General features: G+C 38.0%; 1 protein-coding gene across 1 annotated transcript; it reads right to left on the bottom strand.

Moving 5' to 3' along the window:
* Positions 1-3141: 3141 nt before the first annotated feature.
* LOC140236958 (transitional endoplasmic reticulum ATPase) lies at positions 3142-27594 on the bottom strand. The gene is made up of 17 exons (XM_072316903.1): positions 27477-27594; positions 22027-22129; positions 20922-21094; positions 20239-20319; positions 19265-19457; positions 18297-18428; positions 16584-16820; positions 16040-16175; positions 15131-15243; positions 13641-13805; positions 12129-12336; positions 10857-10984; positions 9401-9579; positions 8924-9053; positions 8277-8435; positions 7128-7285; positions 3142-5757 (listed from the first exon to the last, which is right to left on the bottom strand). The coding sequence occupies exons 1-17, from the start codon at positions 27491-27493 to the stop codon at positions 5655-5657; spliced, it is 2415 nt and encodes an 804-aa protein (XP_072173004.1). The 5' UTR covers positions 27494-27594; the 3' UTR covers positions 3142-5654.
* Between the last annotated feature and the right edge of the window lie 289 nt (positions 27595-27883).

Here is a 27883-nt window from a genome sequence, read left to right as displayed (position 1 = left end):
GGCTGCATGATATCCAATGATGTTATATACACCAAACTCCTTGCAGCCACTTTCAATTCAATTCAATTTATTCATTTCATAAAATCACATATAAACTACTTACATAGATGTGTGAGTCAAAGGAGGAAATCAGGCAAAAGCCTAGGGCTTGGAAATGGAGATTCCCTTTACAATATAGTTCAAAATCACAGTTTTGAATGAAACATAATACATATCAAAATGTACTTAAAACAGAACTTAGATTAGAGGCCGTTACAAAATCAACAATACATTATGATAGAAACAGGAAACAGGAAACAAAACAATGACTGAACTAATACATTTATCAGCTTCACAAGTTTCTTCATGCACCTCAGCATTATCACCAAAAGTGGACTTTGCTATAAGTAGGCCTACCACAGTAGATGTAGATAGTGAGCGAATGGAGAACAAAAATTGAGTTATGGGGCCTGGGCATCCTTTTTTTTTTTTTAATAGCCTCCTCCATATTGTTTTAATCCCCTTTCCTTACTTAATTGGCTCCCAATACGACACCCCACCAACCCATTTCGCTTTTATGTGTCCAGATAGTGCATGTTAAATGTTGTTTTAAGTCTGTATTCCAAATAAGTGTATTCATGCTTGATTACTGTTTATTGTCATCATTTTGCCTCTGATGAAGATTCTTCTAGGATGAAAAACCTGGGCCTCTTTTGACTCATTTCACTTCAGCAGACTGAAATACATGCATTATTTCTAGAAAATCATCTCACAGGTCAGATGCACACTAATAAAATCAAATAAAATCAGCATGGAAATAATCATAATTGTTTTATTTAAAAAAAGTAGGTATTCTGGAATTGGCTTACCACAAAATGCAAAACATGACACTTAACATTGTTTACGACATGAGTGACACAATTGGGTTTCCCACTCCTGTACAAGATCAGTCTACCAACTGATGAGCTCCAAGAGGTATGATGAAGTCGTTCCCTTTATTATACCATTTGCTGTATAATTCTTCCTCGGATTATTTGAGGAAACAACCTTGTTTTTTTTTTTTTCTTCTACTTCTAATTGTGTGTTTTTTTATAGTCTCTGTTAAATGTTTGTGAGGTTCAAATCTTTTTCACATTTTATGGATGTCAGTCCGAACAAGCATATTATAAGGTTTAACTTATAAAGCTCACAGCATACATTTGTTATAAAGGCAGGTTCAAATATGGTTTACTCAAAGCAACTAGAGTAAAATTGTTGGCATAAATTTGGAATTATGAAATAGCTTCAAGTCATAGGTGCTCACTTCAATTCTTACAATCACGAAACTTCATATTCAAACACGTGGATTACTTTGTTATAAAGGCAGGTTCAAATATAGTTTACTCAGAGCAACTAGAGTAAAATTGTTGTCAGAAATTTGGAATTATGAAATAGCTTCAAGTCATAGGTGCTCACTTCAATTCTCACAATCACTAAATTTGATATTCAATCACGTGGATTACTTTTAATGTGTCAACATTCTAGTAAGTTACAAAAAGTTCATGTTTAATATCATGTACCAATTTGTATGGGAACATGATTACATGGAACATTTTTTCCCTGATAACATTGTCAATTTTTAGAGTTGTGTTGTTGTTGTTGTATTTTTAAGAAGAGTGAGAAAAAACTAGGGCCCTATACAACAAATAATTTGTCCCAGACAACACTAACATTTAACAAACATAATAAATCTTAGAGGTATTAAACAAAAATATTAGAAATACCATGATGTCTCCACGAGGGAGCTCATAATATCTCCATGAGGGAGCTCATAAAGTTTCCACGAAGGAGCTCATGTAAAGTTTTGTTAGTACGTGTGATCTTCTCATCTTCATCCTTATCTATAAATCTGTTATACAATGTATCATGTTTGAAGGGCTTTTTTTTTCCTCTACAAAAAAGATAGGGATTAAATTTACCTTATTGTTCTACCGACTTCCTTTAATCTTACTCTAAACTGGTTTTACAGACGAAGTACTGTATAAGCTGTTATTTTCGCGAGGGTTTAATTTTCGCGAATTTTGCGAATCACAGTTGGACCGCAAATTTAACATGTGTAAATGTCATCATACGCTAAGGTAGTACATGTACAATGTAGTGCGTTTATGAAGGCCTCCGTGTCAATTCGCGAAAACAACACCTCGCGAAAATGTCCGTGACCTCATTCGCGAAAATATCTGTATGTGAAAATAACAGCGTATACAGTATCACAAATCTTAAAGAGACTGTACAGTACTGGTTGAGGTGGGGATTCATGTTTTGAACATTCCTAGAGGTGAGATTATGAGAAACCTCTTATGAAATATGAAAGAGCATGTAATTTTAAGAAGGATTCAATGTTTATTTGATGAAAATTGGTTTTTAAATGGCTGAGGTATCCAAAAAGGTGGCAATAATAAAAGGCGACAGGCCACGCCTTTTATTAGGATCTCTTTGTTTCCCCTTATTTTTGGATATCTCAGCCATTTCCACACCGATTTTCATAAACTTTTGATACCCCTTAGAATGGCATGCTCTTTGACATCTCATAGAGTGGTTTCTGAATATCTCGCAAAACGTTAAAAGCTAAATCCTCACCTCAACCAGAACTGTACACACCCTTTAAAACAAAAAGGCCAAAATGAGACAGGAACCATTCCAAACACACAGACACACACACACAAACACACACACTCGTGCTAATATCACACATCGGTTTTAATACCTTTCAACAACATCAATTTGCCCCAAACTCTCAGACTTTAACTTTAATATCCACATTAAACCATTTTGTGCTACAATTTCATGTTTTCAACAACCTATTTCACACTTCACTACAGATGATACAAATGTACATGTATAAGTGCTACTTACTTTACACAGCCAACAGGCCTTGATAAATAATTTTGTCAGATCAACACAAGACAAAATCATTCTATTCGTACTGATTGGGTTAAATGATACATAGCTTGGTAGTTCAGTTAAACAGATTTTTCCCCTTCACAAAATATATAAATGACTGAATGGATCTGTGGATATGGTCCTAGTGTGGAAAGTACACTACCAGTCGGTCCTATGTACAGCTCAGAAATTATGTTGTCAGCTTTGAGGACTCAAAAAACACTCTGAATCGTTCTGGTGCAGCACATTTTATCATTTGTTTAACATTTATTTTATTTTTCATCAGAACAGATACAGTAGGACTAATGCCACTGCAATGACACATAGTCTGCAGAACTTCAGGAGTTTGTGTTGTTGTTTTTTTTTCTCAAACGAAGCATTCTCCTGCATAATAATATAGACAAACATATTCCCTTTGTAATTCTGAAATACATTGTAAACTAGGACTACAGAGATGGTTACCTATATCATCCGAAGTAGTGATAAATGGAGAACTGTTAGTAGCAGATTTTTATGTGAACTAAGGCAGATCTTTATTTTTCATATGTGACGAAATTTTTTGCTCAACTATTGCGGAATCGAATAATGTACACAATTCTGACAAGAGAAAAATGAAGTTTCAATTATATTTTGCTTAAGTTAGAGCAAGCTGTAATCATTTGTTGTCTACATAAAGTCAGACTGAGCTACAATGTAGCACATCCCTTCTGTCTAAGCCTCGGGTTTTATCTGTTTCCTTGATCTAGCGAGGTAATCATGACAGATTTCCTTCTGAAGATGTTTAAAAAACACAGAAACAAGGTACCTTTTATGAAAGTTTGTTACGCATTTTGTCTTTGCATAACAATACTTGCACTGTTTGAATGTGATGTAATTGTCTTTTTGACATTCATTAAATTTTGTGAAATGCTAAGTACATAATGACAAAAAAGAGAGGATACAACACTGTATCTGTTTATACAAGCATCAATGCTAATTCTTGGAAGTGATAAACATCAGTCATTTCTAGAAAGTTCTTGTGTACTACATAACACAGAATTGTGTGTATAAATTACTATGTGTATTCTAATATGATAATCCTTTCTCTACGTACAAAGCAAAGAAAACAAATCTGTAAGTGTGAGCACATGATGTCAAATGATACAGTGAGTGAGATATATCCTGTCGCATGTCAGATCCGAGCAAGTTTTCTGCTCCTGGGTCACATGTTTAAGTGTTTCTCTTGAATGAGTCGATTCAAAATATTGCCATGTGTTGACATTCAATTCAGAAACCAACAAAGCAAAAATGTCATGCATTCTTCGGTGAAGCAAATATTATTCCTAATTGAGCGAGGGCACATTAGGGCTTCTTTCACTTTTCATCTTGCAGACAGTTGGTTCAATGCATGAGGACATTGGCATGTGCATGGACTAGTATATATATGAAAAGTAAAATTATGATGCACTTCCAGCAATTTATTATATTTATTTTTTTCCCCCATTTTTTTTTCACCATTAAATTTACAAATATTCTTGCACATTTGGCCGTACCTTATTTTAGAGTTAATTTCAATAATTTAAGATTGTACAGTGGCTTGGAACATGGCAATCATTGGGTAAATGGAACTCATGCACATATATTAATCATTGTTGCTTTTTTTCACATATTTTGTCATTCATCAGTCCTTTATTATGTTTTTCACAATTATGTATATCAAATTTTTAATTTTGTCATAGCAAACGAAAACAGCATCAAACAATTACAAACTAATCGTAAGAAATTACAATGGTATTATTTTCTATAAATAAACATTGATTTGCTTTGCAATGGAATATATATTGTTTAGTTGGGCATGAGATCGTTTACCGTGTCCGTCTCGCACAACAGCAGAAAAAAGGTCAGGAGGGCTGGGGCCTGCGAGAACCCCAACTCCTACCCCCAGCCCTTTTGCGATTAAGCGGTGCCAGTCATTACAATAAAATCTTAATGGACCATTCACAGTATCATATGTGGCAACATCTCTGTACAATTCCGCCCAATGGCGGGCAAAATGAACGGTACTGGCAAATCTTCATATTGGCATTCACGGCTAATGCACTGACCTCTTGGAATACCATGAGAGCAACATGCACGTAACACAAATCATTCTTGTTTGGGGGGAAAGTAAAGCAAAAACAAGATTACAAGATGTTCTCTCTTTTTGATGAAAGGATATTGATAATAAAAAAACCAACAGAACTTCGTTTTCCTTGATATTTGGCAGTTGACTTTCACTGAGAAAAATGTACATGCCAACCCGTCACTCACAAACAGAACATTTGAAGGCTTTGCCATAAAAAAAACCAAAAAAAAAAAAACCCAATACATTTCTCACAGATCTTTCAATTTTGATACCGTATCTGGTTCTGTTCAATAGCAAATCAGCTAGTCATGAACTCAAATCTTCATGTTTTCTAATATGTCATAATCTGATCAGAGAGAGAATGCTGCAATCTAAGCATTCATATCATTAGATCGGTTTGCTTTCAGGATCCTACTGAGGAATAATCTTTCGAATGAAAAAAAAAGACAATAAAAAACACTACCATTAGACTTACAAATTACAATATGCCTGTTGCATCCATAAGCAACATTTACCAAAGGACACGGTTACCACTGACAGTGACTTATAAATTGTACAAGAACTTCTTAATAACATTTTACTCAGTCCCTGTGACTCCCAGTCACAGAAATCACTGGACCCACAGCAACCACCAGTCCATGGAGTTATCTGCCTAGTTGTAGAGGTCATCATCGTCATCCTGATAGTGGTTTGGATTTCCTCCCCCAGACCCAGGGTTTCCCTGGCTGCCTGATGGCCCACTACTGCTTGGAAAGCTGCAAACCGCAGAGATACAGATAATTATAAACGATGGAATCAAACATCACAGAGCTTGGGGAAGCACATTATATCTGCTCCTTTATCTTTCATAGAGTCTCTTCATTACTTCATCAATACAAAGTAATTCTCTTTGCATTTGTTTTACCTCCTGATGTTTTCTTTAGAACTCACCCTACGCCAGTTTGATCCAGTAAAACGTAATCAAAATTCTCAAGAGAGTGTCAAACACATGCTAAGCTAAATTAACATAACCTTGCACTTCAATCTAAATTTCTCTGCAAATTTTCCATTCAACTTTTTGTAAACCATCTTTAGAAATGGTTGGATTAAATGTTTATCTTTGGGCTAAATGTCCAGGGTAATAGTATTTCAGTGGTGGAACGGTCCCAAGATCAGATTTTGTTTCAATATCAAATACAAAATAATGATAATAACTAGAAAATACAGGAAATGGTGAATGGTAAAAGAGGATTAGTTGCATCTGCCAACTGCAATGAGACACATGCCTTTTTGATTAACTTTGGGTCAACATAAACAGAATGTATAACACAAAGATTAACATTACATACACCTGCTGTAGCATTCATGCTAGGAAAAAAAAATCATATCTTAAAGGGACTGTACTGTGCTGGTTGAGATGGGGATTCAGGTTTATAACATTCTAAAGTGAGAAAATGAGAAACCTCTTATGAAATATGAAAGAGCATGTAATTTTAAGAAGGATTCAATGTTTATTTGATGAAAATTGGTTTTCAAATGGCTGAGATATCCAAAAAAGTGATAATAATAAAAGGCGACAGGCCATGTCTTTTATTAGGATCTCTTTATTTCACCTTGTTTTTGGGTATCTGAGCCATTTCAAAATCGATTTTCATCAAATAAACTATTGATACCCCTTAGAATTGCATGCTCTTTGACATCTCATAGAGTGGTTTCTGAATATCTCGCAAAACGTCAAAAGCCAAATCCTCACCACAGTCCCTTTAAACCAGAGTAACTAGCAACTATCAGGATCTATGAAAAATAAAGATGCAACAATGAACAGTATGCCAAGGTAATCTATTCTTTATTGCTTCAATAGAACAGGTATGCTAAAACTTTTTCATCTTTTTCCCAAAGGCCACTAGAGCATCCTTCCTTCATCTAAAGTGGAAGAATATTAAAGATGAGATGACTCTAACTACATGTGTCGATCTTAATTGAAGATTGACAGACATTCTTCAATATCAAAATTATAGTAACAAATTAGGTACAATGGAAGATTGACATGTCTCTTGACTTAAGAGAACTATCTCAAAACATGTTGAAGGAGAATATATGGCTAGATCCAATGAAAATCATGATGTTTTAGATCAAATCAACTTACTTGAAGTTGTTTCCGAAACCTCTGCTCTGTTGGAGTGTCTGTGCAAACATCTCGTACTTGCGGATGTCATTGTCGCTAACGGAGCGTCTGGCGAATCTCATGGCCTCCTCGAAGTGGGCTCGGGTGATCTCTGGTACTGGGTCCTCCTCATCGGTCTCCTAAATGGGTCAAGGTGAAACAAACATTCCAGTACAACACACAAAATCGGTTCAGGTATAACCTCAGAACCAATGAAATTATTAAGTTCATAATAGTCACCTATATGGGATACTTATTTATATTCACCTTCAAATGACAGGATTCATCAGTTTCACTGGTTGAAGTATAAATGATATACGATTGTAGATCAGACAAACTTGGCAGCAGAATTTAACCCGTTGAGGACGAGTCCCGAGTATACTCGGGCAGGTGTCTATGGGAAATGCGTGTTGTAGCAAAATCAGTCCGTCCTCAACGGGTTAAAGCAGGTAACTGGCAGACAATTTCTAAAGCTAGGTCATTTGAGGGAGTCAAGATCACTCAGAAAAGTATATCATCATGCCTTCATTAATGACTTCATACGACTGATCATTGACTGATTAGAATTGATTTTGATTATGTGACTGCTGCGGAAGCATCAAATGCTTGTAAACAAGCATGAGACTGAGTTCCCAAAGGAGTGGGCAGTGAGGATAAGCGTATCGGGACAAATACCCCCAGAGGACAATTACCTCCCCAGGACAATTACCCCCCGGCTAAATACCAGTTTTAAAAATAGCGATAGGGTCAGAGCAAAGATTAGGGTTAGAGTTTAGAGTTAGGTTTAGGGATAAAATTTGGGTTAGGGTTAGGATTAGGTCCTGGATTAGGATAAAGATTAGGATCAGGGAAAGGGTTGGGGGTAATCGTCCACAAGGTACTTGTCCTAGAAACGGCATAAAGTGCCTCGCCTAGGGGTACAACCGCTGCAGCAGGGGATTCGAACCAGAGACAACGTGATTGATTATCTGTGGTCTTATCAACTAGGCTACAACAGCTCCTCGTGAGTAAAAAAGGAGTTGGACTTAGATTCAGAATTTGAGCAGATCACACTTAAGCCTGCAAAGAGATTACTTTTCAGTGAGGATGGCTGTGACTGGCCGATGGATATCCACAGCTCGTGATACGTACCATGTCCAGACCCGGGTTGCCCATGCTCTCCTTCTGCCGCCTGATCTCAGCCTCAATGCTCTGCCTGATGGCCAGCTTGCAGGCCCGCTGGCAAATCTCAGTCAGGTCAGCACCGCTGAAGCCATGGGTCACCTTGGCCAGGTATGCCAAGTCTACTTCCTGCAAATCACAAAGTGAAAACAGTGGTGGTTGAAAGCTTCAGAGCTTCTGAACTGTTTAGAGATAATCGGGAACAGACACTAGAAAATTTTTTACGCCTCTGCTAAGGAGGTTACCATATAATTTTATCACAATTTGGTTTCGTGTGGACATCATGGTGATCTATTTCAACTGACCAGTAATCATCTGAGAATGACATATAAAAAATCCACATATTGCATTCATTTTATATATCTAATTTTGTAGCATATTTACCCAATCTTTGACTAGGATACAAGAAAATTGACTCAACTCTCTAACAACTTTAATGCCAATATACAATGTACACCTATCAATACCAACTACACCTCCAAATAAAATGTGGTATCAAAATGCTTTCAAAGACCTGATTTATGACATAAAGACATGGGCACTGACTTGACTGAACTTGACAAGGAAGGAATTTGACAGTTTCAGAGTTTTTCTAACTGGACAGTGAACAGACTCACCTCAGACACGGGTGATTTTCTTAGGTTGGCCCTCAGGATGGATGATCGGGAAGGCTCATCTGGCAGGGGGATGTAGATCAGCTGGTCAAGACGGCCTGGACGCAAGATGGCAGGATCAACAATGTCCGGCCTGGTCACAGGAGATTTGGTCAAGTGTGAGTAAAGGTGTGTTTTCCATGCTTCTGGGGTTTATATAATAATTTTGAAGTCACTTTCCGAACACTAAAATTAATCTCCCCCACCCCATATTCGACTCAACTTGGAAGTTTCATTACGTCATAAAATTTGGCAGAGCAGTAATAACTTTGTATATTTTTGAGGATATCATGCAAAATGTGATTGTTTCAACCAGTATAACCCCTAATGGACCACCCTGCCATGATCAACCACATGCTAAATGGGATAGAAAAATATACTCTGCCACTAATGCACACACAACCTATAAATTTCTTTGAGAGTTGCAGTACTATCACACACCTGTTTGTGGCACCGATGATGAAGACGTTCTTCTTGGCACCCATTCCGTCCATCTCAGTCAGGACCTGGTTGATGACACGATCTGACGCTCCGCCGGCATCGCCAACATTACCCCCTCGAGACTTGGCAATGGAGTCCAACTCATCGAAGAAGAGAACACATGGGGCAGCTTGTCTTGCCTATTGATATGATCAAATTAGTTTGATCTTTGGTAAAGCACGGTCTCTGTGATGGTCGCAGAAAGACTTCTACAAATCTTAACATAAACATTACCATTTCATCTGTAGGACTAATATTCCCCCCCGAGATCTCGGCCGTCGATCGCACAATCGCCATGAAAATTGGCACTTGTATTACCTGTGGCTTAATCTACCAAACTATACAAAAGGAAATGGAAATTTTGCTCTGAATCAGAAAGTAAAGCCCTTACAAACCTAATTTTTGGTGACAACATTCTTTGTAGCATTCCTCACAATGTATCGAAATCAATTTCTTATATATTTTATTGTTTTATGAATTTCTTATGTATTTATTTGTTTTTTGACCTTTTGCTTTACCATTGTCTTTTCGCAAAATTTATGACAGAACCTATTTCAAGCATAATCATGCTGAAATTAATTGATTTCAGCCTATGAATGTGAAAATAACCATATCTTTATAAGGTGAGAAGACTCCACTTACATAGACTTTATACACAAAATCACGTTTTTGAGCCATTATCGGTCTGACAGGCATGTATAAAAGGATGTGCAGCAACGTAACGGTTTGCGCCATTTTCGCAAAAATGGTGTCAAAAGTTGTGCGAGACTTGAAAGTAAAAGTCAACGAATGGCGCGGTCAAAAAATTTCACGCAGCGGAATAGTGGCAAAAAATGTCGAGGGGGGGGGGGGGTTTGATTCAATTCCCCCCCGGCCCTTTTAGGGTTAATCAATATCTTCATGTTTGATTCACGATAAAGCCTAAAATGTAAGGAGATATCTGTATTTTTCTCAATAAACCGTAACTGTAGACGGTTTAGTCTGGAAACATTTTTATTATAACTAATACTTTGATGAATGAAGCAGAGTTGTATTAAATGTGCATTTTCACATACTTCAGGCAGAAGCCCCTAAGCAGAGAGTGGAGTACCTCCTACAAAGCATGCTGATATGCCACATGGTAATCTTAAGCCCTATGAGGGATGGTTACAATATCGAACAAACCAAATTAAGTGTCCAAGATCACAGGTTTATTATTCAGATGCAATTAAGAACATAGATAGAATACAATCACAAATATCTCGTCACTAAGAAGAAACGTCTGGGGAAGAGACTACATCATCTACTCAGTTGGTTGAGAGTGTTTTTTCAGGGTAAGATGGCAGAAGGAAAAATGTTGACACATTGTGATCAGCACAGAGTGAATCCTTTTAATTGAAAATAAAACTCTGGGAGATCACATGTGGCTGTGACTGACCTTGTCAAAGACATCTCTGACGTTGGCCTCGGACTCTCCAAACCACATGGTGAGGAGCTCAGGCCCCTTGATGGAAATGAAGTTTGCTTGACACTCATTGGCAATGGCTTTGGCCAGCAGGGTCTTACCTGTAAGAACACAGAGAAGCACATGTGAAATGAGCGAAAGGGACCAAGGGACAAAGGTCACACAAAAGCAGGACGCATGAGGAACTGCATATTAGCTCAAAAAGAGTTCCCATAAAAACTCACACTGAATTACACGATCTCAGTCAAGTAGATCTTGACAATTTATATGGTGTTCAATGAAAGATTTTACTTGGTAATTCTTATACACTGCTCACTGCATATGCCATAATATATTTAGCAAGTCTAATTTTCCGTGAATCGGGACTTCCCAACAATTCTGTGGGTGGTTAAATTTGCAATCAGGGAGTGCAATAATGAACGGAGAAATATATGCATGCACATCGCAGTTATGTCACGATCAAAGTTTACTTATTTGAATGGTTAATTCACAAATAGCACCCGACTCATGAAATTTGCAAAAATAAAAATCTCGCAAAATATATGGCGTATACAGTACTCAAAGTAATGTGCCTGTGATAAAGACAATTCACCTCCAATAGTGACTCAAGCTGTACGATAAACACAACTTCCCTATCATCACAACAATGTCTTGCCAAAGTGTGCAGGAAGAAGACAAAGAAAACACAGCAACAACAAAGCAATAAACAAATGTGAAGTGGAAACCCCTTGATGCTCCAAACATACAAATGTCCCTACATTGAAATCAGTCTTATCCTCTGCCTGTGTATCACCTTTTCGACCTGGATGGGAAACTGAAAGTCACCACCCAGTCTAATAAGGAGAAATTGATGTGCCTCCACTTAAATTCCAGTAAAATATGCAAATGATTTTACCAGGGTAAGAGATGGAGGAAAGGTATAAAGGGTTATCATTAGAGTCACAGGTTGGACAATCAAATACAGTCAACTTCACCTGAGTCAAATCTAAAGCGACCAGAGAAAATCCTTTGACCTGTGTGAATTTCAACATACACTACAGAATTAAGACCTATTCGTATCCATTTGGGACATAAGGTTTTTTTGTTTTGTTTCGTTTTTTGGACTTGGCGAATTTTTTGACTCCTGCAAGGTCGACCGCAGACTTAATGCATCATTCCACATTTGAAACAGAAACAAGCTCTGTCAAATATTGCGACTGTATATCTAGAGGGCAATGTGTGCCCTGAACTGGTGTTTCCACTCACCACAACCCGGCGGTCCATAGAAGAGCACACCACGGCTTGGCGTCATGCCAAACTTGAGGAATTTGTCCGGGTGCTCCACGGGGTACTGGACCAACTCCTGGAGCTCCTTCTTGACGCTTTCCAGACCACCAATGTCCTCCCACGTCACTGTGGGCACCTCAACCACCGTCTCACGCAGAGCACTCGGACTGCTCTTGCTCAGGGCATACTGTGGATCATCACAGGAGAAAATAGTCATGGCCATCAACACTCTTTCTTACTTCAATTGCAAACGCTGTGCGGTATCAAAAACTGTTAATCAGAGGAAAGGGTGGAATGAACGGTCCTAGAATTTTGTTCACTTTTTTGTGTATAATTCTTTAGAAGAAGGCATTTCTCACAACTACATGAAATTTGACATTCACTTCTTGTCTAAAAGAATATGCTGTAAACGCACAAATTTTCATGGTGGATTAATTTTCGCGCATTTTGCGCTACTTTTGGCTAGCATTTTGCGTGACTTTTGGCTAGCGCGAATTCTAAAACTTGCGAAAATATCTTGATTTTTTTTCTGCACATTTTGAATGGGTTGACAAATCATGCAGCACGAATTCAAGAACCCGCAAATACATTTTTGAGTGATCAGCGCAAAAAATTAATCACGCAAAAATATGGACGTTTGGAGGATGCAAAGTTTAAAGTTCACTTTCACAAAAAATAAAATATACAACAAAGCAAAACAAAGATAAAATGCCTTGCATGATTCTTTAAACATTCTCAATGAGGACTTGCTGCATGAGGAGCTGGACTCCATCAAATTCCCTCAGAATTCCTGTATCTCAGTTTTGACCTGAGTAGAGTATTGACTGCCCCTACTCAGTCTAATAATGAGAATGTCCCTCTCCCTCCATTAATGCCAGAAAGGCACATCGTCATGCCTTCATGGAGTAAGGTGGAGGACAGCGATTATTATCACAAACTCCTTATAACCAGCAGATGTAAACATGCTGAAAATATGTGGCCCTTAATTATCATATCCAAGACTGGTGGCTTTTGTGATAAATGCACAGCACAACATGAATGCAGTCTACCATCATGGTTGACCATTTAAATATGGCATAAAATACAGAAATTCATCTTTTATTTTAAATGAGTCATTCATTCTGGGCCTTTGGATTTGATACCTTGAAGAGGGAATTAATTCATAGAGACAGAAAGAAGTGAAAGGTTTAACAATCATAATCCTGATAATCTAGATCCACTCATACTAACTGTTACACACAGACAAACATTAACAGTTTAACATGGCTTCATGGAAGAAAGAAAAAAAATCAGAGAGGAAAGGTATTGTTGTTGTTCTATTGTTTTGTTGTTGAAAATCATGAGGCTAGAATCCTCCTATGGTTGAAAGCTATACAAGAATCTATTTATCAGAGTAGAGCAACACAAATTAAGCAGTCACATTCTCTTTGACAAAAGTATTAGGAACAGAAGTGAGAACTTAAATGAGCAACTGATGATCTGTGTGCTTACCCTGAAGTCATCCATAGAGACGGCAAGGGAATCCATGACCTCTGCATCGATGCTGTCTTCTTCGAGATCGATGAGGTCCATCTTCATTCGGATCTGCTGCAGGGCAGCCTCCGAGCAGAGGGCGGCCAGATCGGAGCCCACATGACCATGAGTCTCATTTGCAATCTGGGGAGGAAAAATAATCCAAACATAAGTAATATTGTTTATATGTGATATTATCATAATTACTATCAACATTATTATCAACATCATCAATATAATTATCATCATACTCATGAGAACCAGTGTGTGAAACAGCATCAACCTGTGCACACTCATACCAACAAAAGATTCCACTTGACCTCTCCCTGCAAAGGAGCAGGGTGCTAGGTCAGTGTGGTCGAAATCTTTGAAGGCTTCCATGGCGGTAGAACGTTGGTTGGTAGAGGCTATAACAGTGTACCACATATTATTTCTTGGGTATATATGTGGCCCTGAAAAGAGCCTACCCAATCTTGACATTTTGGCAAGCATGTTCTTGCTGTTTCTTGCCGAAACGTTGAGAGTGAGAAGGCCCTTTTCAGCGCCACATACATACCCAAGAAAGAATATGTGGTGCGCTGTTTAACCTTCTACCAACTGTCAGCGTGGTCCTTACAAAACATGCAAACAATCACAAACAAACAGATACATCCATACATACACACACCAGAACATGGAAGAACAACATCAACCCATTACGGTTCTCTCCAGGCAATGTGCAAATTGTTGAATGTTGTCAAACAGTATCAACTTAGCACTTCTTGCCATATTGATTCATAAATCAAGATAATAATGATAATAACGTGAAAGTGAAGGTAGTCCAAATAAACAACAATGAGGACAATGGTGACAACAACAATATAACTGCCCTCAAGAGTTTGTTTGGTTTGGTTTGGTCTGGGTAAGGAAATAAGTTGTGACTTCTATATGTGGCTACTTAATTATTCTACTACCCAAGTGAAACTGATGTCCTTCATAATAAAACAGTAACACCATTGAGAATCATGCTACTGTGGTAAGAATGAAGTGATTGTTATGCCTTTATATTTTACTGCACAATGAGACTGATAACCCGCTGGCAGTGGTAATCAAAGGCAATAGCAGAGGGGACACTGTATGGAGTTGCTCAATATCCTAGCGTCACATCCTGATGTCATATCCTGTTACCTTGTTAACTCTGAGCTCTACAAACTGACATCCACATGTGGTTTGTTGTCATTCAGCCAGACATTTCAGTCTCAAAAATACACAAAACGAAAAGAAAAACAACACCAATACCTAAGCTTCAACAGTACATACACTGGCAGAATCTCCGATAGTCTTTTCTACTCTTCTACTTTTCCTAATGCTCACAACTTATTGCAGTCACCTTCAATTGCAAACAACAAGCTGTACGAGCACTGGGATTGAATTGCAGACATTCTTCCACTTATGTTTTCTTTTTGTTTCTTGTTTTCTCATTCATTTACCTGTTCCAGATCAACATCCTCTGCAAGTTTCATGTTCTTTGTGTGGATGCGGAGGATCTCCAGACGGCCGGTGGCATCTGGGATGCCAATGTCAATTTCCCTATCGAAGCGACCTGTAAATTACCAAGAATGGTACATTTGGCAATAAAATTACACAAGGAACACATGCTAAAATCTAATTGCTGTTGTGTTTTTGATGACTATGTTATTTGTGGCCCTGACATCCCAGCCCTTCAGACCCCGAGAAGATTTCATCTGAAGATGGTAGGGGGTACATGAATAGCAGAAGTTATCAAATTTCAGCTGATTCTACAAGTATATCCTATTCAGGTGCGAGTTTCTTCACTTTGTCTCCCTCTACAAATTAAATTTGTTAAGATCGCAACTGCCGATCTGTAAATTAACAAACATGTCAGAAAAAAGGAACCTATATCTTATTACAAGAATACAAGTAGTACTTGAACTTCCTCTAACTAAGTCTCATGCTGATGGCACCTATAATCTGTCTATTACTAGGGATCTCTTTCATTGCATCTAACTTACATTGGCACCAAAGTGTGTTTATAAGCTCATGTGTCTACCTCCTGTATAATAATATTACAATACACATTATCTTTGAGACATCATCACTGTTCTGCACATAAGGGCTGCTGCCACTCATGATTAAAAAGATGTTTATACTTGTAGTTGTATCATATATAGTTTTTGAAAATTACAGCCGGTCTATCTCTTTCAAAATTCCTCACAATGATTTAAAGGTGAGGGCCATCGTAATGTGAAAATATGAAAGCACAATGATTTACCTTATGGATTATAGCATCAGTCTACAAAAGAAGTGTACCATACATGAATTTAAAATGAACAGGTTACTTCTGCTTGATAAAACAAAGCTTTTTTTTTTTGGCTTACCAAATCTGCGCAGAGCTGTGTCAATGCTGTTGGGCCTGTTCGTGGCTGCCATGACGATGACATGTGACCTCTTCTTAAGCCCATCCATGAGGGTGAGGAGCTGTGAGACAATCCTTCGCTCAACCTCTCCATGAGTCTAGAAGCAACATAAAGAGATATGAAAACATGAAATACAGTCTTACAACTATCTGCCACCCTAATGGCAACACATTCCATGTTATTACTCCAGCCCTTCTGCATATCATATACAATGCAAGTCTGTACGCTGCAATCACTTCATCTCAGGCCGTGAAGTTATACAATGTATTCCTCAGCAATCAAATTAATATTACAAAGAAACACAGAAAGCAGGCATTCACTATGCTACTCATCTGGAAGAGTACAATTAAAACGGTCACAATTCTAGTAGTAACTTCACAATCTACCATTAAAAGAATACCAGCTTTCATCAAGACAGTAATTTTTTAAAAGACACATGAAATAATTCACTAACTACGTTATTCCAAGAATAGATCTACTTTACTGTAACATAATTCTAACTGACCTTTTCTCTCTTTGGTGCAATTGAGTCCAGCTCATCAATGAAGATGATCGCTGGAGCATTTTTCTCTGCCTCCTCAAAGGCCTTGCGGAGATTGGACTCTGAGTCACCTGCCAGCTTGCTCATGATCTCTGGCCCGTTGATGAGGAAGAAGAAAGCCCCCGTCTCATTGGCAACAGCTCTGGCAATCAGGGTCTTACCAACACCGGGGGGTCCATACAAGAGGATACCTCGTGGGGGCTGGACAGGAATGGCAGATAAATCATACATTGTAGATGGTTTATTTGTACACTCCATATATTTTGCATGTCTAAATTTTCACAAATCGGGAATCCTCGACGATTTCGCGAGTGGTTAAATTTGTGATCGTGGAGTCCTGTACTGAACGGAGAAATGTAAACGTGTACACGTCACATTCACATCGGGATCAGAGTCAATATTTTCGAGTCTTTAATTTTGTGAATAGCACCCGACTCGCGAAATTCGCGAAAATAAAAACCTTACGAAATATTTGGCATATACAGTAAAATAGTACAGTAAGTTTTTAGGTACTGCAAGAAGAAACACTGCAAAACTCACGACTTCCACCCCTATCTACTGACAGAATACAGCACATACCATGTGATGACATGAGCTTGGGCATGGAAAGTGCCATCAGTATCATAAATTCAACAATTTCATTCACCCCATTTTTGTCTTTTAGTTTAAAACAGAAAAGTAAGCTCACACAGTCCCACATATCGATATCCAAGAAGGCGCTTTTGAGCTTTCACAGCAGTGTCATGTGGAAAATGATTTCTTTTAGGGTTACATCTCGCAAAACAATTTCGTAACTAGAATGAGAATGTAGACTTTGCTTTTTAGTGTGTTGCAAAAGGCTGTTCCTCAACTTCGACCTGAAAAGAGCATTAGCTGTCTCCATTCAGTCTAATGAAGAGAATTTTTCTCTTCCTCCAGTAATGCCAGCAAGACACAAAAATCACATCTTTCTGGAGTAAGGTGGAGGATTATCTCTAAAAATTTGATAATAATATTGGTATACATCTAAAAAGTGAAGATACAATTGTATGTTAAATAATATTTTCTGCATTTTACAATGTTGACAAAAATGATGTTTTTCTAATGTTTTACATGTCATTTGAATGTTGTTCATGTGATGTACATGTATTGCATATTTTTGGTAGAAAGCATGTATTAACAAAAATACCCTGATATGGATAATTAAACTGACTTGAAACAAATGTAAATGGAGGGAAACTGACCAGAAATGAAAATGAATATAATTCATTAGTGGAAAAATGAGCAAAGAAAATGGAATCCCATTTCTTCGCTAATTTTTCCACTAAATTGAATTGAATTAAATTATATTTCCATGGATTAGAATACAACTGTATGTCACCTATATCATTGACTATGATCTGGATTGAATGAAAAGTGAATATAATATGTTTAGTACTTTCCTGAAACCTTTTAACAATAGCATTACATGGGATGACAACCAAGTATTTTCACAGACATTGGTTTACTCGTTTCTATTTTCACACACAAGGACACATCAAAATACATACATTGCACAATATCAGATGCCATGCTGACTTATTTCTACTTAAAATGAATATCAGATACACTAAAGTAATGAAGAAATTGTCTGTTGTGTGAGAGAAAGGTACTTAACTCTCCCAGCCTTGATTACGATATGTGTCGAAAGATATTCACCTTGACACCAATGGCCCTAAAGAGGGCGGGGTGACGGAGTGGCAGCTCTACCATCTCTTTGATCATAGCCAGCTGTTTGCGGCAACCTCCGATGTCATCGTAGCCAACTTCATTCAGGTTCTCCTCCTCGTCCTACGACAAAGGTAAATAGAGATGATGACTAGCCAGACAAGAAATGATCATTCTGCAATGTCCTTGGTTCTATTTCTCTAAAGACTCTGTATGAGAATTGCAACACATGGAAGTTTCCATGGCAGCACCTAGACAACACGCAATCATCTACCTACAAGAACATCAGTTGTTACAATGATCATTGCAATTTGCAACAACCCAAACATACAAAATAGGTCCATGGAGATTGGCAATGCTTCTTTATCACTACTGTTACTTCCCATAATGCAAAAATTAGTAAGAAAAAGAAACAATCAACCAGAACAATCTTATTCCTTCTTGTACCTGGCCGTTTTAAAGTGATGGATATAACTAGACAGTCTTGAATAAAATACTTCACAGATTTTTTTTTGTGTGTGTGATAGAGAAGTCTTGTAATCAGGTTGTGGCGGAAGACTGTTGCATTCTTTGTAAATATTGTTGAATGGACAAATGATTGAACTCCTTTCTTGGTATGAAATCCAAAACCATACCAGCTCACTTAGCCTTGGGTCAGTGGAAAGAAGCAATACAATATACTATGTAAATTTCATTTCCCTCCCTTAAAACATATACATTTGTATATACTTGGTAATTAATAAAAGCAGAATATATATGTCAGCTTTCTCTGCAATACATTATTATCAGCAAAATCTTGACAAAGCACTTCTGTCTGACATCATCAAGGTTTTCTTCACTTCTGTGGCCTTTAAAAACAGATCATGAAACAATTTGATAGAAAAACCCTTGATTATTAAGTGTTCACATCCAAGTAATTCCACTTCATATGTGTGGGTATCAATGAACATCTATCCCACCTCACGCTTGATGGGTTCTCCCTCAAAGTGTATAACTGTGTCTGGTGAAACAATGCAGTACGGCCCGGGGTCGGTCTCTACCACTTTGAACTCCACAGCTCTCAGACCTCCTCTGATCAGGAAGATGTCCCCTTTCCTGACGGGTCGGTAGGCCTCCATGAAGTAGGGCTTCAGGTATACGTCAAACAGGTTTCTATGACGGGGAGGGAGTATGAGCATTCACCATCACATTACTCTTCTATGTGACTTCAAGGACACTCTTCTGACATTGTGGTAGTTCAATCTTAAAAATCATCACACTTTACTGGCTGAGCTGTAAAATGGTGTTCAAAAGGATGAAGCAATACTCAAGAATTTATACTTTTATGAAAATCACTGCTGAAATATCTGTGGACAGTACTCATGTAGAAAACCTCCCAGGTGTGAAGGGTGATAAAATCAATACACATTTAAACACACTAATACATCAAACACACAAACATTTACACACACACAATTGGATGCATGCAAGGGCGGTGACCACGAGCAGTCCAGTAAATCAAAGGTGGAGTCTTCAGAAGTAAATGGGGGCAAAGGGGTTAACTGTTTCCACTCAGCAAGTCACTTGTGCTTTTAACATGTAATGTGTCCACTTTGAGGTTGACACCTGACCTCTGAGGCAACAATCCCAATGTGCAACTGGTGATGATCTACTGGTTGCAATTCACATGTCTACCCAAACTGATTTATTTTTATCACACATACATGGTACATAATCTTGTTTCTCAAATGAGCCAGGCAGTACTTGCTTTGTGTATTATGTATCATGCAACTTGTATGTCTCCCATACCTCATAGTTGTTGTAACATGTCAGCTGATCATGAAGAATATTAACTACAAGGTAAGAAAGGTTGTGAAATATTGCAAAAAAGAAGTGAGGCAGAGGGTGTTCATTGATTCCAAGTCACAAGACACAAAGGCAAGTAAATACATACCCTGTCATGCCTTCCACAGTGTCATCAATTGGGAGGACGTGGATTCGCTTGCCATACTTCACATCAGGACAAGCTTGCACACTGTTTGAAATAACAGGAAATATGTAAAGAGTATATATAATCATAATTCAATTATTGATCTTTGTAAAACAAATCAAAGCAGAAGTGAGCTTTGACAAAAACAAATTGTGGACACTAGATTTCCCGACACTGGTTAAAGAAAAAAAAAAGAATCTTTTGTTATGTATTCAGCATCTTATGAAAACATCAAAAACAGGAAAACATGTTGAAACTTTAGGAATTGGGATGGCACTTCAAGGAAGAAAAGCCAGTGAAAAACAGGATTAGAATAATTGCAGATTAGTTAGCATCAATTGAAGTAAAAAATGTAGTCATCATGTACACTTTGTCTTCACCATGTCCACCTGATAGTCTACAAATTGTAGGTAAAGTGCTCAGTGCAAGCTATGAGTTCTTGAATTGAGATGCATACAGGCAGTCTAAACTTTATCCTGAGCTCAGTAAGATTATAGTTCTGCACTTCATTCTCACATACTCTGAAACTGAGGTACCTTCCTTACTCTATATACACCTTCTCTAATGCATGTAGTGCTCGCGGACAGTTCAGGGTTTATAACAGGAAGTCGATTAAGCCACATTGCACACAAAGGGTCACTCCTCACCTGACGATGTCTCCAAGACGCACTCTCAGGTTTGTCCTCACGCAACGGTTAATACGAATCTTGTCAACTGGGACGGTGTCATCTGACAGAACGATGCAGACAGTGTCACGCCTCTTCTTTCCCTTCAGCATCACTGTGTCACCACGGAAGAGCATCAGCTCATCCATCTTTGTCTGTGATAACAGGCAAACACTGCATGGTCAAAAATACTCCTCAAAGCCTCACATTTGCTTATCAAATCTACTAAAATAAGGTACAATTCAACACTGTGTAGTTACCTTTGATAATTAAGCAAATTCCTACAAGCAAAATAAGAGCCATTTAATCAAAATCAGTCAAGAAAACAGAAAGTCATAGACTATTATGGTGTCAAATGTTTTACCCTCTAAATGATTTTGGCTGCAACCACATTACACTGTACATATATGCATTATTAATATCAAGCTGAGGTGACAATGCTATTAACTTCCTCATAATATTAATTAGGTTCCACTTTGTTGAAACCTTGATGAAGCTGTTTGATTTAATTCTATTTATCAAGAGAAACTTGAACGAGGTATGGCATTGCACATGAAGACGAGGTACATATGTACATTGTATGACCAGAAGCTAATGAGATACAGTATGCGCAACAGAAAACGCCCGACGGGTGGTTAACCAGTATAATTATACCATGAATTGGAAAACCTACGGTAAGTTGTTGTTTTGGTTTTTTTTTTTTTCAAATACACACACAGCATGTAATATGTGTATTGTACAGACTGCATACAGCTCTTTCAATATACGGTGTACTCAATGTGTGGCTTTCTTTTTATGCCATCTGTTCTGTCAAATGCCCTAATACATCATATCAGCACATTATGCATTAAGTTTAACGACATAATGAATGTACACGGTGTATATCACAAAAAAATTGAAGATAGCACTTGCAGAATCTAATAATTTCTAGAACCATTTTGCTCTTTTCCCATCCTGATGCAATTGCACCTCCTCTAAATGGTACACAATTTTCTTGCATGTGACATTTTGAAAATCTGTGTATGGAAAAGGGGTAAACATCCCAAATTAAAACCCTCAGAGTAAACTATAAGTACTTAGGACTTACCTGTGACAGGGAGACAACAGAGTTATCATCATTGACAGCCTCTTCCACAATGAGCCTATTAGGCTTGGACTTGGTGCGCAGGATTGCCGTGGCAACGTCATCTCTGCAATGAAATTACAGCAAAGCAGGAATCATAAATGTACAATTGTTTTGTGTTTTTTTTTCATTATCATGTTCTGTCAATATCTGTTATTAAAGCCAACAATGCTCAAAACCAGGTATCAAAAAGATTTATGCTTTGCAATATCAACTAGAAATGTCACTATGGCGACTGGTATGCCTCAGCCTTAATGCATGGTTTTCCTAATATACCACAATGTATTGACAATGTGTGATGAGTTTCACATAAATGACAGGTTTGTCACAGATGTGTTGAAAGTTCACTTTCCTTGAACTAGATTTAAATGGATGGACGGCTATACTGCCTTGAAGAGCGCAGGTATTTAGGGATTTGAGGATTTTTACTTCACTTTTTACTCTTTTTATTAAAGTCTATACATGCATTGATTAACTTTTAAGGTATAAAAAAAAGTGTAATTTTATTATCAAATAGTATTTTGTTTTGCATTTTAACTTGGACTTTGACCCTGGACCTTTGACCCCATGACCCTAAAATTCCCAAGAGAATCACTGTCAGGTAGAACATGCATCTGTATAGATATGTACTAAGTTTCATGATTCAATAACTTGAGTCACTTTCGAGATATGGATGAAGAAATTAAATTTAGTACTTTCACCTGACCTTTGACCTTGACCTTTGGACAAGAAACTTCCAAGAGAATCTCTATTGGGTTATACCATGTATGTATCAAGTTTCAAGAAAAATCCAGCAAGTATTGCATTTAAATATTTAATGAGGGAAAAAGTGAAATTATGAGTTGACCTTGAACTTTGAACCATGACCTTTGACCCGTGAACCCCACATTCCCTAGATAATCACTGCTAGTCAGCACATGCATATATACTAAGTTCCATGAAGACAGCTTGAACCATTTCCAAGATTTGGAGAAAAAAGTGAAATTTTAACATTTTCACTTGACCTCTGACCTTTGACTTCATGACTCGAAACTCTCTCTGCAGAATTCTTATTTGGTATTACATGTATTTTGTATACACCAAGTTTCAAGAAAAAACCTCCAGGCATTGCATAGATATGAGGGAAATAGTGAAGTTTTGAGCATTTGACCTTGGCCTTTTGACCTTGAGCATGTGCGCTTAAAAGTTGATAGGCACAACTTTGTCCACTCATGCATACATACATGTACCAAGTCTCATCAGGATACCTTAAACATTTTTTTAGTTACGCTGTGCACAAAATTCATTACGGATGGACGGAAGGACGGACGGAAGGACAGACAACCCGAAAACAAAATGCCTTCGGCGACAGAGGCATAATTAAAACACATGGCAGGGCTGAATAGTATGATGGCCTACAGCCAGTAAAAATTGACTTTGGGGAAGTAATCAATTCAGATTTCGTGGCTAATGTTTGTGTGTCTTTTCTGTTGCACAGGTGCTTGGTACACATTAAAGGGAATCCAAACCCAAAGAGCAATTTGGATTGAGTAAAAACAGCAACATTAGTAGAACACATCGGTGAAAGTTTGAGGAAAATTGGACAATCGATGCAAAAGTTATGAATTTTTAAATTTTGGTGTTCGAACCTCTGGATGAGGAGACTACTAGAGGTTATGACGTACTGTTATACAATGTAAGCTGTTATTTCCACGAGGCTTTGATTTTTGTGAATTTCGTGAATCTCAGTTAGACCACATATTTAACAACACGCGAAAATGTCACCATACGCTAAGGTAGTAGTGCGCTTATGTAGGCCTCTGTGTCAATTCGCGAAGACAACATCTCGCAAAAATGTCTGCGACCTCCTCATTTGCGAAAATATCTGTACGCGAAAATAACAGCGTATACAGTATGAGTGGATAACAACATAAAGAAAATTCCACAAAAATCAACTTTTCTAGCATTATGAAAGAGCACTTGAGTAGCCGCTTTCAGGAAGCAGTGGGGAATAACTGCTACCCGTAACATACAGTATGTCAGTATCAAGTTGATGGAAATTGTAATTTTCATGAAAAAGGAATTTTTGTGGAATTTTCTTTATATCATTGTCCATTCATTTCACTCTGCTTGCCTCTTTAGAGCCAATTTAACAAATTGTGGAATTGCACTATGAATGTTTACATTGTCTTTCTGTTTCTGCACATATATGTGTATGCTGGTTTGAGAAATCAGTTTGTCACAGATTAAAATTTTTCAGGTTTTGATATTCTTTTAGATATCATTTAACTGAATGTTTTTATTGAATCTCTACTGCATCTGCCTTAAAAACAAAATTTTGCTACCCTTGTTGATGCTTTCATGGAATGATTTGCCCCCCCCCCCCCCCCTTGGACAGGTCTAGACAAGGGCACAATGCTTTGGAAAACAAGAGACCCGGGGGCTCACCCGAGTATCGCAAGTTCAACTTCCATGCATTCTTGCAGACTCTTACCTGAAAAGATTGGAAACTTATGGTGGGGGTAGCTTTGAGAGCTGGGGACATGGTGTCCATTTACATATTCCATCACCACTGGTAAAATATCTGCCAAGTACATTGTACTTTGAATGTTGGATTATGCAGTTTGGGGAAAAAAAGACTTAAAGCCCTATCACTTTTGATTCTAGAGAAAAATATTATTGAATATTCATTAATTTAGGAGGTTTGGACCCCCTGGGACCCCCAAGGAAAGCATGGTGCCCATTCAAACAGTTTGAAATCTTATATATCTAGGAATGCTACTTCCAAGTTTGGTGAAAATCCATTATGTTGTTTTCAGCAAGAAGATGAAAATTAAGGCCCGCATTTGGACCCCCCCCCCCTTATCCCACCCCACTTCCTTGGGTCCCAAAGGGGGGGGGGGGGGGGGGAGGCACCCCTGATTCTCCCATGAACTTGAAACAACAGTCATCAATATACTGACTCACTGAATTGGGGGACCCCTGGGGGCCCCTAGGTTGGGCATGGTGCCCATTTGATGGAATTGAGATTCTATCCCCCAAGGAATGCCACCTGCCAAGTTTGGTGAAAATTTGTGATGAGGTTTTCAAGAAAAAGATGAAAATTTACAATTCAGGTCCAAATTTAGGCCCCCTGGGGCCCCCCAGGTGGGGCATGGTGACCATTTGATGGGAATGAGATTCTTTCCCCCTAGGGATGCTACTTGCCAAGTTTGATGGATATTCATAATGGCATTTTCAAGAAAAAGATGAAAATGTAAAATTTGGGCGCCATTAGGAACCCTCCCTGCCCCCATCCCCTGGGTCCCAAGGGTGGCACCTCCTGATTCCACCATAAACAAAGTTGAAACTAAAGTCATCAATATACTAACTCACAGTATTAACTTACTGTAGCTCTATCACTTCTGGTTCTAGAGAAGAAGATTTTATTTAAGATTCCTTAATTTTGGGGGGTTTGGGCCTCTCTGGGGGCCCCCAGGTAGGGTATGGTGCCCACCTGAAAAAAATTGAGATCCTATCCCCCTAGGGATGCTACCTGCCAAGTTCGGTGAAAATCGTTCATGGGGTTCTCAAGAAGAAGATGATAATGTAAAAAGTTTACACACGACGGACGACGAAGAGCGATCGCAATACACAATGTACAATTGTAGCTCACTTGAGCATTCGGCTCAGGTGAGCTAAAAAAACAAAAAAACAAACAAAAACAAACAAAACTAAATCTGACTGAAAACCTTCAAACATGTCAGAATTTACTCATTGCCATTCTTTCCTTCTTGTTTGAAAGTGGGTTTTCCCCACACTATGTTACTGCTTGAACGCACAATGTTGGGCAATCCTGATATTGTAGCCACACACACAATACAAAACGTGGGTTTCTCTTAAACCAAATCTACATCAATTGGTAGTCATCACCAGGGTCTAAAGGTGGTAGTGTAGCATGTCATGTAAAAGTATTTCAGTTTGGTGGCCAGTCCGTCATATCTTGCATCTCAGTATACTTTTTTTTCACCTAGAAATTATTACAATACGAGATATGTCAAGTACGTTGTACATGAACAAGATGTATTATAGCTGAAAGGCATTATTTACCATTTGTAGATAAAACAAAGACTCAGGTACAGTGCTTCAAAATAGTTCTCACATGTGAGTTAGGGATAGAAACAACCAATGCAAAAAAAAAAAAAAAAAAAGTTAATCAGTGTACTCAATGTTCACAAAATGTGAACAATATATTTCTACAACAAACCATCTACAATAATGGTAGCATGGATAGAGAAAAATAGTGATACTTCCTAATGAGCTTTTTAGGCTTTATCACAAAATTTTTTATAAGGTACAATGTTTTGTGACACAACTGACGTACATGTAGGCCTACACACACATGCAGGGCACTGCACGCCTATGCATCAAACGTGATAAATAAACTCAAATATTTTTTTTTAATCACTGCTCCAAATGGTTAATACCTTGAAAAATATTTCAATTGTTTTCAGCATGCCATCTACTAGAATCTACATGTGTGTAAAAGTATGCTCACCAGTGGTAGACTGCTTTTGTTCATTCTTTATACACCTTGTATGCAGACTACCGAATATAAATGACTCTTTGTCTTACCTACCAAAGCGAGTTTGGGTCTGTCTCCATATTAAATAACAATCACTTGAATTTTGAACCTTTCTGTTTTTCGTTACTCTAGGGCCTAAGTCCAATCAATTAAAACGGGTCAAGCACTCCAAAACAAAAGGTTTACATTTCAACCAAACAAAAACAAATAGTATTAAAATAGGCCTACATTTCTACTGTACAAGACCCTGGATTAATTCTACATGATGTAGTAAATGCATGAAAAATCTTTGTGTCTGCATGAGTGCGTGTGTCTATTATACACGTCTATGATTGATAATCATTCTGAAGATGGAAACAATGCAAAGGGTGACTAACATAATTAAAGTTTAACAAAAGATTCTGTCCGGAATGCCTGTGTAGGCTGAATACACATTCACATCAATCACAATGCTGTAGGCCTACACTTGCAAAAAAAAAAAATGCTACGCCATGGATGACATGGGCATGTCGACGAACAGGAGAATAAAAATTTATACGTATAGAACATGCTCTAGAGGTCTAGTTTTTTAGTTATGCTCTACAGCATATTTGGAAGACTAATGCAGATATTTAAAACTTCTGATCCATGTTTATGAGAGCAAAATTGAATGGCACAAAGTATTTTTACACACGTAACATTGGTTCATTGCTCAACACAATGACTTGGTAAAATTGAAGATCGTGACGGACATATAGACGCGCACAAACACCGCTGCTGAGACACACACAGAAGAGAGCTGTTGTAGAAACCCAAAATATACATTTTGTTAAGTCAGCTTGATTCACACAAATAAGAATAAGATGGGAAACAAGTAGCTTTTAATAGTTACCCTGAATTTTCTGCCATAGTTGATTTTCAAATTAGCCTGAATGAGTGTTCCAGAGGAATATGATCACAGTCTTTCGATACACCGCTCTGGCTGCTTGCTTCAAGCTTTATGGTGTCGTCGTGTCTCTCGATCTCAAGGCGCAGCAGGCGCGTGTATAATGGTGTATGTAGAAGTGTACGTGTGTGCGCAAGTGTGAGCACTCGCGATCCGATCCGCGATGAACGGCGCGGCGCGGCACGTTTTAACCTGTACCCGTTGTTCTCTTTGGCTATGCATATTGCACAATACCCGCAGCGGAAAAGGCGATAGAACAGCGCCATCACTTTAACTACTCAAAGTTGCCATTCAATCTCACGGCAGCTGGATAGACGTTCAATTTCTTCCAAGTACGAATTTCAACTTCATTT

The sequence above is a fragment of the Diadema setosum genome, chromosome 13 (assembly GCF_964275005.1).
Source record: "Diadema setosum chromosome 13, eeDiaSeto1, whole genome shotgun sequence".
Taxonomy (NCBI): domain Eukaryota; kingdom Metazoa; phylum Echinodermata; class Echinoidea; order Diadematoida; family Diadematidae; genus Diadema; species Diadema setosum.
The sequence above is the reverse complement of the archived record's forward strand: the minus strand, read 5'-3'. Positions and strand labels throughout refer to the sequence as shown.